This window comes from Cololabis saira, chromosome 9 (genome assembly GCF_033807715.1).
Source record: "Cololabis saira isolate AMF1-May2022 chromosome 9, fColSai1.1, whole genome shotgun sequence".
Taxonomy (NCBI): domain Eukaryota; kingdom Metazoa; phylum Chordata; class Actinopteri; order Beloniformes; family Belonidae; genus Cololabis; species Cololabis saira.
Window position 1 is genome coordinate 32,994,233 of NC_084595.1, and position 18,535 is coordinate 33,012,767.

The 18,535-nt window shown below is 37.6% G+C and overlaps 1 protein-coding gene across 3 annotated transcripts in view; it reads left to right on the forward strand.

The window, feature by feature from the left end:
- grid2 (glutamate receptor, ionotropic, delta 2) overlaps window positions 1–18,535 on the forward strand; it is a 658,916-nt gene that overhangs the window by 123,746 nt on the left and 516,635 nt on the right. For all 3 annotated transcript variants that reach the window (XR_009783115.1, XM_061729310.1, XM_061729311.1), the window contains exon 2: window positions 7,788–7,943. Coding sequence is in view for 2 of the 3 variants with exons in the window: in XM_061729310.1 (XP_061585294.1) it covers window positions 7,788–7,943 (156 nt within the window). In the remaining variant the exon portion in view is untranslated. The remainder of the gene's footprint in view (window positions 1–7,787; window positions 7,944–18,535) is intronic.

The following is an 18,535-nucleotide window of genomic DNA, read 5'->3' on the forward strand; positions in this document are numbered from 1 at the left end:
TGTGGTTCACAAGTTTAGAAATAAAAAATCCACCGACAGCACTGATATTGACATGGCACTAGTAAAAGATATTATAGAATACTTAGTTAAACCACTTACACATATTTGTAATCAATCATTTCTAACCGGTACTTTTCCCAACTCAATGAAAATAGCCAAGGTTATTCCAATTTACAAAAACGGAGATAAGCACATTTTTTCAAATTATAGACCAATTTCACTTCTTCCTCAGTTCTCAAAAATAATAGAAAAACTCTTTGCCTCAAGATTAGACCACTTCATTGAAAGTCACGCCCTCTTGAGTGAACATCAATATGGTTTTAGGTCAAATAGATCAACTGCAATGGCAGTGATTGATTTGACTGAACAAATATCATCAGCCATTGAAAATAATGACTATACAGTTGGGATCTTTATAGACCTTAAAAAGGCCTTTGACACAATTGATCATACTATACTCTTGGAAAAATTGGAAAGATATGGAATCAGAGGAAAAGCACTTTCATGGCTTACAGACTATCTGGCAAATAGAAAACAATACGTACAATTAAATAAAGTCAAATCAGATCTGATGCGAGTAACATGCGGAGTCCCTCAAGGATCAATCCTGGGCCCAATACTGTTCACTCTCTACATAAACGATATCTGCAATGTGTCAAAGGTCTTGAAATATGTTCTTTTTGCTGATGATACCACTCTGCTGTGCTCTGGAAAAGACTTGGTCGAGCTCCTGAATACAGTCCAAGAGGAATTAATTAGGTTAAAACAATGGTTTGACATTAATAAATTATCTTTAAACATAAATAAAACTAAATTCATATTATTTGGATACCGTAAACCTAACGACCAGCCACAAATTAAAATTAATAATATCAAATTAGAAAGAGTATATGAGAATAAATTCTTAGGTGTTATTATCGATTATAAACTATGCTGGAAGCCACATGTAAACCATGTCAAGTCAAAATTATCCAAAGCCATAGGAATATTGTATAAAATAAAGGACATCCTCAACCAAAATTCATTACACCTGTTATACAACTGTTTCCTAGTCCCATACATTAACTACTGTGTGGAGGTCTGGGGACACACATATAAATCAATAACAAATCCGCTTTTTATTTTACAGAAAAGGGCTATCAGGATCATAAATAATGCAGATTATTATTCATCAACCAACAATCTATACATTAACTCACATACTCTTAAATTTCATGACCTGGTGGATTTTAAAACCGCTCAGTTTATGTTTAAAATAAATAGTAACATGCTCCCTGACTGTGTTCAGAAGCTCTTCCAACGAAGAGTCAGTCATTATGAACTGAGAGGAATATGTATGTTTATGAAAACCAAGACAAGAACGACTGTGAAACAGAGATGCATCTCAGTAAAAGGAGTCAATCTGTGGAACAACCTTGATACCGAAATGAAACTGTGTAATACACTAAAATATTTCAAAAATATGTATAAAGATAAGATTATAAATAATTATAAATCATTGGCATAGCCACATTATGTAAATTTATTGCTAAATTATGGACAGAATTATGTGTGTATTATGTCTATGGAAGGATGTATGTATATGAATGCTTATGAATGCATGTATGTGTAGATGAGTGTACATGTATGTGTATACAGGTATAAATAAGTGCATATATATGTATGTATGTATGCACAGCTATGTATATATAAGTGGGTTTGGTACATGTGGATGAATGTAAGCACATCTTGATGCTGTTAAGCCGAGATAGGCCAGTTTGAGCAACATTATTTCTTTTTCCTATTTATTTACTTTTTTTCTTTCTTTATCTCATGTGTATGTGGGTATGCATGTGTATGTGCATGTGTATGTATATGTATATATGTATATGTGTATATATGTATGTATATGTATGTATATATATATGTATGTATGTATATATGTATGTGTGTGTATGTATGTGTATGTATATATATATGTATGAATATATATATTTATTTATTTATTTTCTCTCTCACGTAGCTATTTAGTTTTGTTTTTTTAAATCTTGCACTGTAGTGGTTATATTATGTTAAAAGGGTAGACAAAATAAGCTTTGGCTTCTGTCTACACCTTTTGGTCCTTGATCTACATGAAAAAAAAACTTTGTATCGACAAATAACTTTACAACGTGACCAAATAAAATATATCAATCAATCAATCAATCAAGTTATCTATATAGAAAAGATATGAGAGATATCAAAGACTGGTATGTCCTCTATTCTAAGTAATAACCAGTTTCTTAATTCTAACCAGACGTTTCTGGACACAGGACAGGAAAAACATATGTTCTAAAGTTTCTTCTACATTACAGAAAGCACATTGTTCAACTTCAAACTTGAATCTTTTTTTAAGGAATTCTGCAACCGGGTACACTTTATAGAATATTTTACAGTGAGTTTCCTTAATCTTTGGGGAAATGGGCCATCTAATATATTTAGAATGAGCTTTTAGTGCTTGAACTGTTAGATGAGGAAAACAATGGTCAGTCCTACCTTGAAGTGGACGCTGATTGGCTGTCCCTGTGTGTGGGCGTGGCTAGCTACGCTGGTAGACTCCCATTGTAGCTGGACAGGTATGGGGGGTGGCGGAGAAGAGAGGTGAAAATGGAGCAGCATGTGAAAGATGTATGTCCAGTGAATGGGGAATTTAAATTTCTACAACGCCCGACAGCAGCATTGATAAAGGTAAAGTGTATTCTATGGGAACGCGTCAGTCTTGGCCGCCGCGCGAGGGGAGTGCGCGTAGACCACTCTTGGGTTAGAAAAACTTTAGATAGACCCCGACAAATAGGCTACAAATAAACAACATGTGGCGATGGTTGGGACAGCCGGCCGTGAAGAGAAAGGATATAAATCCGGCATGGTGAAAGTGTGCGCAGACGCCGGCCACAATTATCCCCCTCATAATTAGTCGCTCTGTACATAATTTTGCGTGTAATTTTGTGCATTATCTGCACTAAAACATGTTTAAAAAGTTGTAAAACATTTCCATTATTGTATATTAAGGGTCGCATTAAAATAAATTGTCAAATTTCTAGCTAAAAAGAAAAGTGTTAATGTTTATTTTTTATTTTTATGTACAAAAAATTGGTCAAATTAAATCCCTGGATAGTATGCAAGGGTTCATGAGTATTGAAATGTTAGGATCATTTTTGTATGTACTTAAGTTTCATTTTAATGTAATCATTTTAATTGGATATACATTCCCTACTTCACTGTACGATTACTTTAAAGCTTTTGTTAATAACATGATCAAATTAATTAATTGGCTCTCATAATCCGTCTTTTTTGCAAAATATTTGGCTAGAGATATACAGGGGTGCACACAAGCCGGGGCTCGAGGGCTAGTCTACTGCATGTTTTAGATGTTTCCCTGTCTTCAACACACCTGATTCTAATCACTGGTCATCATCAACATGTCATCAAGGTTTACACAACTCTGTTGGTGACACAGCCTTGTCTATCAGGGTTGTGTTGAGGCAGGGAAACATCTAAGACGTGTAGTAGACTAGTAGTGTGCACCCCTGTGTGTATGTATGTATATGTATATGTATATGTATATATATATATATATATATATATGTGTGTGTAGGGGTGTAACGTTACACAAGAATCACGGTTCTGTGAGTACCTTGGTTTTGAGATACAGTAAAGGGAAAAACAAAACATTTTTTTCTTTTAATTTTCAACTTTTGCAAACTACGGTTCATACATCTTATAAAAACAAAAAAAGAGAATATATTAAAATAGGAATACAAAATAGAATACTGCTTCAATCTATTTCCAAGTTCTCCAATAAATAAAATATTCTCAAACTACAACAACTGAGTGGTTGCTGCTATAAATACACCATTGGCATTAGTTATAGCTTCAGTTCGATCTGAATTACTGGCAAAAGCCTGTTCAGATGCCGAAGGTAGCTGCGTTGACACGGTGCTGGTTTCTTTCCTTGCAGCAGCGATATTCACATTTGCGTGATGCCGTTTCAAATGCGTTATGAGGTTTCACGTGTTGCCAGAAACATGCTCAACTGCTGGTGAAAAACGTCGGCTCACTGCTCTTGTCTTATCTACTTGTCTTTGTCCGTTGTTGTTTTTCACTCGGGAACCGAAGTGTTCCCAAACAGGTATCCTTAAAGATAAGGGAGGGTCTTCAAGCTCCGTCTTCTTGTTTGCGTCAGCCATGACGTCTGCTAGCGGGAAAAAAACTCACATGGGAGTTCGGTGCTGACTATAAACTTCAAGTCCGCCACTTAAGATGCCCATGTGGGAATTCGGATTTGAAGTATGATCTGTGCGGAAAAGAAGCCTGTTAACTAGCTACTGTTAAACATTGTATTTGGATCTGTACACTTCTGCACTGACAGCCCTATACTGAAACACTTCGGTACGACTGTGTGTACTGTGACACCCTTGATATTATGCCATTGTGATTCTGTTTTTATAGTTGACGCTAACCATACATTTTTCTGTTTTACTTGAAAACATTGACATGCACTCTTTGAATAGCTTTTTATAGCTCGCAAAAGGTAGACTCTTGTCTTTTTTTTCTTTCTTTCTCAGATAATTAAGGAGGTAAGTTGATTTATCTGGTACACTCCAGAATTAAATGTAAGTGCATTTGAGTGTATATATTTCAGGGTGACCTTTTCCACATTACTGCACTTTGAAGCATGAACACACCACACTTATGCCTCTGAAAATTTGGCCTATGTGGAATTTAGATCACAGCCTTTGTGGTATTATTGCATGACTGTACGAGACCAATTACAGCAAAGGTTCTCTAAATGTTGTACAAACTGCCATCAACCAGTGCGGCTTGATAATTAATGGAACTGGCAACCTGTACCTTAAACACATGCACAAGCACACACATCATGCCAAATGAGGCTTATTTTCTGGTCAGTGAAGTGACGTTAGCAGTGCTTCACTGCACTGCCTTCCTCAATTAGTAGCTTAATGGATTTGGGGTCTAAACTGGGTCAATATGAGATGGTAAAGGAAAGAAATAAAAGAAGAAGAAGAAAGAAAAACTAGTAGGATGTGATTAATTGTGTGCAACAATGTAAAGCAAATACCAAATCTCTACAAAGCAGTCAACACTCCCTCATTCTTTTGTGTCTGCTGCAGTGCAGGAAAGGTTGACATTTAATTGTATGACTAATTTAGCTGTGACTATTGGGAACTTTATCTGCTACTAGACATACTGGTGCAAACATGCCCCCTCTGTTTCCTCCTCTGTGAAGCAGCTGAGTCAGGGGGTTCTGCTTGGACTGTTGATGACCTTAAAATAAACAGTTATTCCACACCATTTCTCCTCTTCCACTCATCTTTTTCATGCTGCATCCCAATTTAGGGGCAGGATAATTAAAGTCGGCATTTTAAGACTTGTTTTAGCCATACCATAACTCAGCAAAGGCTTTCCCTCAGCACTGCTTTCACATTGCCGCACTGTAGCAATACAAATGTTATTTTTTTTGTTTTGTTTCTTCTTTGAAACATTCCACAACCTATTGGGAGGAAAGGCTGTGTGTGTGTGTGTGTGTGTGTGTGTGTGTGTGTGTGTGTGTGTGTGTGTGTGTGTGTGTGTGTGTGTGTGTGTGTGTGTGTGTGTGTGTGTGTGTGTGTGTGTGTGTGTGTGTGTGTGTGTGTGTGTGTGTGTGTGTGTGTGTGTGTGTGTGTGTGTGTGTGTGTGTGTGACGTGCTTCAAAGCATGCCTGACAATGCTGGGGCATGCATCTGAAAGGTGAACGAAAACATAAAGTCACAGAGGAGTTATATTGGATTTAGGTCAGACAAGTGTGTGGGACAGTCAATAGTATCAATTCCTTTCAAGAACTGGCTGCATACCCGTCATAGGAATCCAGGACCCACTGCACCAGTGCAGTGTCTGACAATGTCTGTAAGGATTTTACCCAGATACCTAATGGCAGTCAGGGTTCTGTTGTCTAGCCTGTAGAGGTCTATAATATGTCCCTCCATGGATATGCCCCCCAAGACCATCACTGACACTCACCACACATTCAAATCTCTGGCCTGCTAGATGTCATTTTGTAGGGCTCCGACAGTGCTCATCCTTTCCCTCACTACTGTTGTTGAGTTAAGGACCTTCTAATACAGCCTTGTCAAGCTCTCCTAGAGTAAATGCCTATCCTGGAATCTCCTCCGTGCTCTTGAGACTGTGCTGGGAGACACAGAAAACCATCTGGCAATAGCACGTATTGATGTATCATCCTGGAAAATGTGGACTACCTGTGCAACCTTTGCAGAGTCCAGGTATTGCACCTTGTTACCAGTAGTGACACTGATCTTACCCAAATGCAAAACTAATGAAAAACAGTCTGAAAAGATAAGGAGGTAAAACATGTCAGTGACCTCATCCTGCAAAACCATTCCTGTTTCGGGGGTTGTTTCATTGTGTCCCTCAAGTGCACCTTTTGTTAGTTTCATCAACACCAAAGTAGCTGAAAATGATTGACAAGTCCCACTGCTTCTTAACTGATAACCAGATCACTATCCAAGACGTTTAACTGACTTGATGCTATACTCTGATATTTTTTGTATCGCAGCCTCTGATCATGTTTGGCAAAAAGATGAACAATCAACACTAAAATTCTGATATCTAAGATACACATGAGCGACTAAAACACAAGCTGTGAATATCAGTGTATGTACATGTATGTCTGAAGATGTGTGTGTGTGTGTGTGTGGTAAAATGGCTGCCAGTTCATGTGACAAGAGGGATTCATAACCACGATGGACTGAATTTGTATGTTTAGTTGGAAAGAACAGAAACACAGAAGAACAGAGTACAAATCATTCAAGCCAACAAGGCTTGAATATTATTTTACCACCAGAAAACTAAGCTACTCAGTCATTTTCCCACACAGATACATAAATTTGAAGCCAACTTCACCATGTGCACTCTGGTCATTTGACCAGGAAATGAACATGTGAATCGTTTTCTGAGGTGAAAAAACACATCTACGCAACCCAGTGATGTTGATGTGATAAAAGATGAAACTAAGAGTGGGCAAACACAGTGTAGCGGCAGTAATAAATAAACACAACTGCAGCGGGACTGATGGTCCTGCTCACAATAAGTGCAGCACAATGAAAACAACACTGTTAAACTAACACACAGAACCAGGTTTCCTCTGGCCAAACACAAAAACCTCTTACATGGATCACTGCGGAAGCGATAGAAGCGAGTGTTGTTGTCTTCAGCAGGACACGCGTTTCTCTGGGTTTGGACAAACGGCTGGATGGTTATGCTTCACCACTGATCATGACTACGATCGTCGTTCTCTATCACTCAGTTTCTGTGAAGCACAAGGGAATATGGTGTTCTTCTCCAGGATGGTCTGAAGGCATTAATGTCATATCGGCACGCATGCGTGCCTCTTTCTGCATGGCGGAGCATCAGAATGTTTGCGGGTTACTCCGTTGCCATGCTGGGGCCCAAGGGGAGATGAGGTTGCTGGTTTTTGGTAACCAGAAGGCTTCGATGTAGTGCTGTAGGAGGTCGGCCCTTGGCTGGTTGCTGGCCCTGCTACAGTAGGAGCGATGGTCTTTATAGCCAACAATGTGAGAGACACACAGTACGGTGGACTGCATTATTCGTCCTGGCCTGAGCTGTTGTGCATCAGAAGGGAACCCCCACTGGTTTTCATGGTTGAAAGGCAAAGAGAGGGTGATGCATTTTTTTTTCCTGATTCTGAGTAATGTGTTTTTGCTTTTGTTCCTCTTTCCTCTAACTTTCAATAGGTGCCATCTTTGATGAGTCCGCACGGAAAGATGACGAAGTGTTTCGTCTCGCTGTGGCAGATCTCAATTTGAACAACGAAATCTTGGAGACTGAGAAAATCACCATCTCTGTGGAATTCGTTGATGGAAACAATCCTTTCCAGGCAGTGCAAGAAGGTAGGCTGTTGTACTGGGGCTTCGCATATGTTCCTTTTGCATTTTTGGCTCAGTGTTTGTTGAATATGTACACTGTGTCAAGTGTTGCTCTTCATCCAATGTTGTATTTGGCTCATTTTGATATGCGGTTGAAAGAATCTCCTGCAAATGAGATTTGTGAGGTCTGTAATGGGTACTAAGTCTTTGTTCAACATTCATCTTTGACTAAACCATCAAAATACCCTTAAGTCTCATTTACTGGTATTTTGGCAGCAACAATGAAACATTTTACTGCAGTGTCTAAAGAGTAATTAGCAGTGCAGAGGTGTCTTGAGCTGCTGTACTTATTCAGGTAATTGTTGACATGAAATGTCATTGAAATAAGTGAGAAAACAACACAATATATGGGTGTACTTGGTGGCGCTGCAGTTGTTCCCGCTTTTTGGCAGGCACAAACATCAAACAGTACGTCGTACGACACTGAAACGAACAGTAATACACTTTCATTTCTAGATGCAGGTGCTACACATCTGAATGAGCTGAGCTGTTGATGATAAAAATTCTCTTCCTAATTTGATATTTGCTTAATCTGTCTCCATTAAAGGGGTTTTGTGGGGTACCAAATGTGAAGAAGTCAGTTAATGGGCTTTGACGGTTCAAGCATTTAGCTTTTGCAACAACTTCCAAAAAGTGAAATAAGTGAACTTGAGTACATCTGACAGACAATGATCTTTCAACATCACAGTGATTTTATTTCTGTAAGAATTTTAATATGAATACAATGCACATTTGGAGCATTAGTCCTACCAGCTCCCACTTCAGTTTTTATATTTGTATTCTTGCTTTCTTTTATTCACAAACATCAAAAAGGTATGCATAACCTAATGTCTGCAAAGAAGAAAACAGGAATACGTGACATTTATTTTTGTTATCTAAAAGCCTTCATGATGTAGTTTACAACATAGCTATTATCCTCTTCTTGAAGACATTTCATTGTCATTCGAATATTTTCTACACAGCAGGGACATTTACAAAACAGATAGGCTGAAAAGATGCATTAATGGAAAAAACAGCATTGGGAGTCTGGATTAGCTTACCTTGTCTGGCAGGTGTAAACTGCTGCCGTGTGGACAACAATCCTTAGCTGAAGAAATGTACACTGACTCAGAAGTTTTAGAAACTGTTTTAAAATCAAATATATCCTGTGTTTGACTATTTAGCAGGAGGAAAAGGAAAAAAATCAGGATAAACAAGCATTTAACAGACGAGAACCAAGTAAGTCAAACTAACAAAATTTGAAGAACACTTTAAAAATAAAACATGATTTAAATGAACCATTTAACACAGACATGTCAAACTCAAGAGAAAAAAAAAAAATCAGCCTGCCACCTCATTTGATCTGGCCCGCAAGAACATACAGCTTACATACGTACTTTTATCATTCTGTACTGTTGTAATGAAATACAATGACCATAATGGCATTCCCGGCAATGCATCTGGATTTCTTGACTTGCACCATGATTACGTATACCTACTGGATAGCAGTAGAGCTGGGTATCATCACTGACCTCCCGATACGATACAATTCCGATACACTAGGTCCCAAGACGATACGATTTCCGATACGATTCGATATCGATATTCTGGTTACAATAAGGGAATAACATGATCCTTCCACGTGCCACGTCCGGCCAGAGAAACCCCACCCTGCCTGGTGAAAAGAAGCAGCCTGCTCACTCCTCAAGTAAAGAGGAGACAATGCCCAGGACTGACTTAGGTAGGAGCACTGGGTGATAAAATGGGGGAAAAAATCGTGATTAAAAAATAAATATATATATATATATTTTTTTATTTTTGATTTTTTTTTAAATCAATACTTGGATTTATGTATCGATAATCATTCCTACACATGCATATCGATAAAATATCGATATATCGATATTTTTAACCCACCCCTAGATAGCAGTATACCACATAAAGCTATTTCCTACATTAGTTTTGTAGTTAAGTTATGTACATGAAGAATATCCAAGAAAAGATCAAATGTTTGTGGGAGGGTAATTTAAAGATAGAAGGGAAACAAAAATAACGTTCTACCTAATGTCCAGTATTCGTTTTACCTGACAGTAAGGCCAAAGTTTCCATCAAATTTTTCAAACAGCTCTGAAAAAGTAATTAATTTATGTCTATTATTATTATTATTAGTTAAATGCAGATGAAATGTAAAAATAATGTTAATAATAATAATAAATCAGGAGATGCATGTACACAGTTTTGCAGTTGATGTACATACAGCCTTTATTAAGGCAACATAGGAAAATGAAATCTAATCTAGAAAAACCAAAAGATGAACAAAACAAACTCCAAACAAACAAAATACAAAACAGAAGCCCTAAACCAGCCAGCCAAAACCATAGATCATGACGAATTCAAGATTAAGCTGGTGTGAGTGAAACTTTGGACCGAACTAGCTTAAATTTGTCATTATGAGGGGTACAAGTAAAACAGTCTCTGCTTGGAGGCATTTAATTAGTTGTCTAAACTGATGATCAAAATTGCTAAATACATAAATAAAATTTAATGTGACACGCTATCCTTAGTTCTAGGTAGAATATTTATAGAGCTATCAGATAAACAAAAAAACAGTGCATTTCAAATGGCAACATCAAAAAAATGATTGCACTTAGAATCCCCTCACTGATTTAATTAACTGATAATCAAATACAAAGGCCTTATCATTGACACACATGCACACAGTTGAGAACACATACAAAAATTGCAATTTGCATTTACATTTTCACTAAGAGAACAAAGGGATTTTTTGATATTTTTTTTTTTTTTTGCGCGTTTGTGTTTTAGTTAGACCTGGAGCAGGATTCATGCCTCTAGCAAACAGTGGTGACCAAACTGTTTCAAAAATGAAAAACTTCTTTTCTTCTTTTTTTGCGTTTGTTTGGGTTTTACATGAGCTTTTAGGTAGGCTCCAAAAGACTTGTTTCAAAGACTATTTACAAGGGCTGATGTTTTTCACACTGGCTTTGATTCTTTGAAGTCCCAATCTGAGTTGTTCTATTAGCTGGGTTGTGTGCTTGTGGTTTGTTTGTTTCTTACTTCTTTCTTTCAGACAAAGTGTGCCAAATCTCAAGTGTCTTATTTATTTAAAATATAGGCACTGTGTGAAATAAAAACAATGAGTTTAAGGAGATATGCACCAGTTAGTTATTTGACCAAGAAGACCGAGCTGGTAGCATTCCTGACTCCAGGAGTGTGTTACAGCACACTTAGCAGACACTTTAACCCGAAGTTACTTACATGTGAGGAACTTAGAAAGCAATATATGATTCGATATCTTTCTCAAAGACACTTCAGTATCTAGGCTGAGGAATTAGGGGATTGAACCACTGACCTTACCATTGAACCATAGCAAATGTCATCTGCAGCTGCGCCACTGCTTTCTTCTCTTATATTTTCCCCATTGTCTTCTTTTTTTACTTTGATTTTTTTTCTACAATTTTGGATTTTTACCTCTCTGTGGATACTCTTAAACATACTTTATTTTCTTCTGCTGACTGTGCATTCTTTTTCAGCAGTCTCATATGTCACATTACGTCTCCTCACGGCATATCTTTTTGCTTGTGAAAACCCAGGATTGCCTTCCATCTTTTTTGCTTCTCTCATTCCTGACTGTTCATTTCTAGAGGGTATGTAGAATCTCTCCTTGCTTTTGTATTAGTTTGGGCCAGACCATACTGTATAACTCATCTCCGTCCAGTCTACCTGCTGGTCCTCTGTTTGCCGGTATGTTTGTGTAGTAAACTGTGTGCATTTGTCTAGCTAACTGGTGACTTGGCTGATGAATCAATTACCTTTGCCTCTGCTGCTCTCTCTCTCTCTTTCTCTCTCTCTCTTTTTTTTTACAATGGTGTGAGGAGCTTGGTGCTGTCTTTAGCAGGAGTTGAATCATACTTGTAAAAGGTTATGATACTTACTAAATTTAAATTGAATTGAAAGTAGGCTTTTCGTACATTTTCTTGTGCATGCAGTTATGAAATTTAAATACAGTATACTTACTATAGAGATGGATTTAGAGGTATAATTAATCTGTAAATTAGAAGCATATTTGTTTTTATCTGTCTTTGCCAGAAAGTTTGCATACTGTAACTCTTAAAGCTAACTGAAGTGTTGAGTAACAAAGTGCTGAGTTAACATGCTGTGGCCCACACTTCACTAACCACTGGTGATTTGTAGCAACTGCATTTTCTACAACACAGTGATCACAGAAACTAGGGTTGCACATCTCTCTGTTTGTTGTTGAAATGTGCTATGTGCAAATAAACTTGCCTTGCCTTGCCTTACAAGATAAAAGTCTTACTAATAAATAAATATACCATTATGAAATGATTTGTTGTGATAATAAGTTGTCATCAAAGTTACAATTTTCTTCATTTTGTATTTATTTTAGTGTCATAGTTATTTATTTTATGAAATATCTATTAACTTTAGTATTTATTTATGTAATTGTGACTGAAAAACCGCTCTACTATCTATAGCTAAGCATTTGTAAACGGAACCTACTGCCATCAGTCATGTGATTTATAGCAACATTAACCATGTGTACTCTGGAGGGGGAAGATTTACATACATAAAAGGGTATAGGGTAATTAGCACCTTCAGCATTCAGTTTTTCCTTGAAATCCCCATGTAATTATCAGTAGATATGCAAAGGTAGCAGCTCATTATGCAATCAGTGTTTGGAACTCTCTCAAAGACACAATTTGCGTGATGAAGAGCTCAAGAGGTTCAGTTCAGTCGTGGGGATTATTTGGAGATCACCAAGCTTAAAAAAGAGAAAAAAACATAATCCAGTAATTCTACGGGGAGAAAGAGAAACAGGTTGATAAGAAATATTTTATTTGTGATTCTTGTGATGTGTTTGCTGCCTTTGTAGAATATTGAAGTAAATAAGGTTAAATGCAATCACCTGTATGATCAAAGAGCAACTGCAATTGCAAGTCTGTTCTGATTTTTATATTCATATAAATCAAATTTACACCTCAATCTCCCATCTTCCATGTGTCTGGACATATAAAACAGCCAGCGTATACTGGAGTTTATGTTCAGTAATGTATTTTAGTACCTGCATGAAGGTTAATTCTTGTCATGCTTACTTTCCTTCCTGTACGCCTGTTTTTCCGAGGTACAGGGTGCTTTAGATTGAAATGACCTTCACAAATTCTTTTAAGCAGTGAATATTGATCAAAGTGTATAACCTCAGGTAAAGGTCTTAATAAAAAACTAATAATATTGGCATTTAAATAAGTTCTGGACCCCATGCAAATGTATTTTATTGACTTTATTTTAAAATAAACTCGAGCACAGTTCCATATCACTTCATCATTGATATCATTTAATGTGGAGTAAAACACAGTCAGCTAAGGCAACATTTAACTGACAATTACAGCACAGTGACAAGTCTGAAATTAGGAAAAATAACCCCTTGAGACAGAGGATGCATCATACATTTTGTGCAACACCTTTGCTTCTGAGGCACTATATGTGTATAGAAGTTGTGTTTTTTCCTCATCAATGATTTGAAATATTATACAAATCCCATTCCCACAAGCATTGTATAAAATGTAACAAAAACTTAAATCAGTGCCTTATTAAAGTATTTGAACCTTTTATTTAACAGACAGAGGAACCAAGGAAATTTTCAATGTCCCCTCGGAGCAGCTTCATTGTATTAAGAAAATGGAAACAGATTAAGAGTTTGAAGTCAGCAACACACTCAGACACTTTTCACTGATAACACCCTGGCAGGTGTTTTCTCCCTTTTGAGGTGACCTCAAGCCAAGGACATTGCTGATATATTTCTAGTTGAGTAGTTACATGTTTTTTTCTTTGCATAGTACACTTTAAGTTTCAATTTCTTGATTTCTTGATTTCTTGATTCTGGATTTCCCAAACCTCAAAGGTTTCTTAAGCTGTAGCAATAGCACTTAAACAGATAGTTGTTTTAGCAACTGACCTCTTGCCCTTTGGCTTGAAAAGTTCCTTTTCTGCTGGGCTTTTTATTTATTTATTTTTTTCAAACAAATTTAAACTTTGTATTTGGTTACGACAACTTTACTAGAGTCATAATTCTGTGATATTTCATAAGCCCTGCACCCTCTCCCATAAACATGTGTGCCAGTCAGCAAACAAGCCCTGCAAACCTTCCCCCTGAGTATAATTTGTAAATAAGAGAATACAGAGCATTTCTAACTAGTCCACTAGTTATTAGCAGTATATATAACAAGCCCTTTCTGAGGTACCTAAATGTGAGTCACAGAATCTTACAAGATATTTACTTTTACAGTGTGACAGCTCTATCCCCAAGCATTGTGATGCAAACAGACCTAATGTTAAACAATACCGCAAAAGCAGTTTGATAGAATAATACATCTGGTCCAGATGTGACTCACTAAATCCTGGGTTGAACATTAGGGCTGCAACTAACAACTATTTTAATAGTCGACTAGTCACCGACTATTGAAACGATTAGTCGACTAATCGGATAATTAGTAATTTTTTTAAAATTTAGTATGAAGTTTCTTTAATTATGTGGGAAATGAGCCTGCTATAGCAGGACTGTTTTCTTCATCCTGCTATAGCGGGACTGTTTTCTTCATCCTGCTATAGCGGGACTGTTTTCTTCATCCTGCTATAGCAGGACTGTTTTCTTCATCCTGCTATAGCGGGACTGTTTTCTTCATCCTGCTATAGCAGGACTGTTTTCTTCATCCTGCTATAGCAGGACGGTTTTCTTCATCCTGCTATAGCGGGACTGTTTTCTTCATCCTGCTATAGCAGGACTGTTTTCTTCATCCTGCTATAGCGGGACTGTTTTCTTCATCCTGCTATAGCAGGACTGTTTTCTTCATCCTGCTATAGCAGGACGGTTTTCTTCATCCTGCTATAGCGGGACGGTTTTCTTCATCCTGCTATAGCGGGACGGTTTTCTTCATCCTGCTATAGCGGGACTGTTTTCTTCATCCTGCTATAGCGGGACTGCTTTCTTCATCCTGCTATAGCGGGACTGTTTTTCTTCATCCTGCTATAGCGGGACTGTTTTCTTCATTCTGATATAGCGGGACTGTTTTTTTCCTGCTCCCGCCCGCACCCGCAAAAAGAATTCATGCCCGCACGGCGCACGATAATAGAGATGCATTGATTTAGTGTCTTCTCCCATCCTGCAATAGAAATGTCCAGACAAATCTATCTGATTTAATGTTAACATGATCATTGTGGAGCTTGATGGATGATTGACATTTCATAGGCACCTGACCGACAGTTAGATGCAAATCCATCATTGTCATCATCACACAAGCTTTTTCGCCTTTCGCGCAGCATCAATTATGCGATTGAGGTTATAGCAACGAGAGTAGCTGTGAGTGGCTCAAATAATACTAATAAATAACATAAAATAAACAAAGTTAACAAATGGAACAAATTAATTTAACAAATGAAAATAGGCTTAATATCTTACCAAGGCGAGTCCGTTTCGTTCAACTGTCCGACGTGCTTTCTCTTCAAATGCATTACCGACGTGCTCCTGTGATAAGCAAGGTCGGCTTTGCAAACCCTGCAAGTCATCTTTTTATTCGCCGTTTCGAGGCTAAAATGCTCCCAAACTTTTGACGTTTTATTACCCGCAGCTGCGCTGAGACGCTATCGTGCATGCGCGACTCTCGGCCGAGATTGTATTGAAGTGAGATGCCTCATTCCATTGGAAAAACACGTCTGGCGACAATTGTCGACAATGGAATTCATAGTCGACAATTTTGATCATCGATTTTTGTCGACAACGTTGACGAATCGTTGCAGCCTTATTGAACATACATCCGAACTGTAAACTAGATGTTGCTGCTACGTGGATCTGGTTTGCATGCAGTTCCAGTTTGGACTCACCTGCTGTCTGGACATTGCTGATGTGTAAAAGAATGAAACGGGAATTAAAAAGCTGATGAATATTTCTAGGAATCTATGGGGAGGTAAATGCCTGCCAAAAATGTCTTCTGCCTTGAATGTCATGCACATTACAGAGTGATTACAGATATTTCACTTACGTAACTTATCAATAGTTCTCCAAAAGAATCTAGCACCAAGTGATGAACCACCTCCCTTCTTTGTTTGGGTAAATGCTCCTCTCATACCCAATCCTGATGCTCTCACCTGTCGCTGGTATATTTGTTGACTGCAAACTCTGCAGAAAGATGACTAATCTATAAACCTTTCTGTCTTTCTATGCTGTGTTCTCCAAACTTTTTGTGTTATTGAAATCTTAAAAAATAAATCAAAAGATCAACAAAGCTGAAAAAAAAACAATTTAAAGATCTGCGGTTGTGTGAATAAAACCTTTAAAATTGTACCACATACCTCTGACGCTGCAGGTCATTTTAAAGCTGTTTAAAATCCTTTTATGTTCCTTCAATACAATCATTAGTATAACTAAGTCATCCCAGTAGTTTTCTTCTCTCTCCCTCTCCACAAGAATCTTGTGTATCTACACACAGAACTGGGTTCGGGGTGTGTAAAGGGGCTTGGATTAAATTATCCCCCAACTTCTGCTCTTCGATTCCACCTGTATGACACTTAATTGTGGGTCTGTTCCTGTCACTTTTGTTCACATTTCACTCCCTAGACCATATCCCCCATTTCCATCGTCCAACCAGGGTAGACAGTACATGTGGAGCAGATGGAGCTGTGGGTGAAGTGTGTGTCTGTACTGATGTCGGTGTGTGTCTGTGCATGTCTCCATCGATTAAAGCAATAAGAATCATCTAATTGGATAACGGTCTATGGAAAGGTGGGGGGTTGAAAAGCAGGGAGAGATCACAGAAGGGAGGTAGCTCTTTAGTTGCACACAACTGCATTTTTGTGCATTCTGCCACAGAGGGAGAAAAAAAAGGAATAAAAATGGCGTCGGGTATGGGGAAAAAAAAACAAGTCTTGACTCAGGCCACCAGTTTCTATTACTGTGTGTGTAATGGCTCAATTTGATACTCCTTTAATTAAATCTAGGTCATCCTATCAACATAAAGAGAAATTAAGTGATCCAATTTTAAATATTATTGTGTGCAGAATAAAGTAACCTGTAGAGGTCGTTGCACACTATAAAGGCGGAATGAAGAAATGGCATGTTTTGAATAGCTCTTTACGCTTGCTCTTTTACATTAACTGCAACACTCATTTTCAGAAAAACCACATCCATGGGGAAAAAAATAAATCCACATGATTGATCTCCTGTGGTTCTTATGGACAAAGAAAGGGAAGAAACGAAAACAAAATATCTGGTTACATACCACTGTAAGGGAAAGTGGAGAAGTTTTTTTCCAGGAGCTCAAATTGTACCACATTAGATTCAAGACGTATGTCAGAATGTCTGTCGGACAGTTTCAAGAACTGTTGTGACAGCTAGCGCCAAGCTTGAAGCAGTAGAAAATTTAATTTCAGAAGGCTGTTCGACCTGAAGCAGCGGTTATTTCTGTGTCTGAGGTGAAAACATATTTTTTCCTCTCTGTTTAAAAGTTGATTTGAAAACTGATAGGACTAGTGAGGACTGGGTTGACATGGTTAAGTAAAACAAGCTATTTTTGGGCTTTTTGAGTTGGATTTTAGTCTTTTTTCATATAATATTTTAGAGGTAAGGAATTATAATTAATGATAATCATTTGATTTAATGATAGAGACTCACTACAAGACCTGCTGATCTTGTAATCACAATGTGCACATTATAAATAGAACATGGTGAGACTTTCATCACTTTAGCTCACATCACACATATAAAAAGCAAATAAAAGTCTTGCGATGACAGGAGTACCACTGACATCACGTCACAACAATCAGGTCAGTATCATCTCAACCTCTGTTTGACGTCCATGGTTATGATCAAGTTGATCATTAAAAACCAAAGAAAATCAGTGCTTGCTTATAAGCTGACTGACACTAAAAATAACATATACCAACACAGTGCACAACAAATGTTGGTAAAATACAAAAAAACTGCTTATTTGTCTGTTTTGCTCCCTGTTAGTGTGTAGTTTTTATACATAACCCTAAACTAATGTCAGGTCCAGTGAGGCTTGAACTTGAGTGTGCTGCATATCTGTGGAAGTCTGACCATTGCCTCTGCATCCACTTACGCATCTTTTTTTTAATGTGTATTTGTATTCTGGAGAAAAAGATCAAAGGAAGGTGCTTTCTTTGCGTGACAGTAACTTAGGCTTCATTGTTTAGCCAAAGGATATTTCAACAAGGACAGGAGGAGCCACAGGGGAACACTCTGCACAGCTTGAGCCACAACCCCATTATTTGTAATCCCAAATTCCTTATTTCCTTAAATATTTGCATGTCCTAATATCATTCAAAATATGGTGATGGGAAAGTTTCAGCAACAGTGAAGATTAATTATGTGGGCGGCTAATGCAAAATGGGACGTGTGTAAAAATGATAATAAAATGTTCCATCTTCTTAAGTTCTTAATTAAGTTTTAATGGATTAAAGTGACTGAAATCTAAATTTAGAAGATTTTTCATCCTTTGAATTTATCTGTTCTGACACAGTGGAACTCG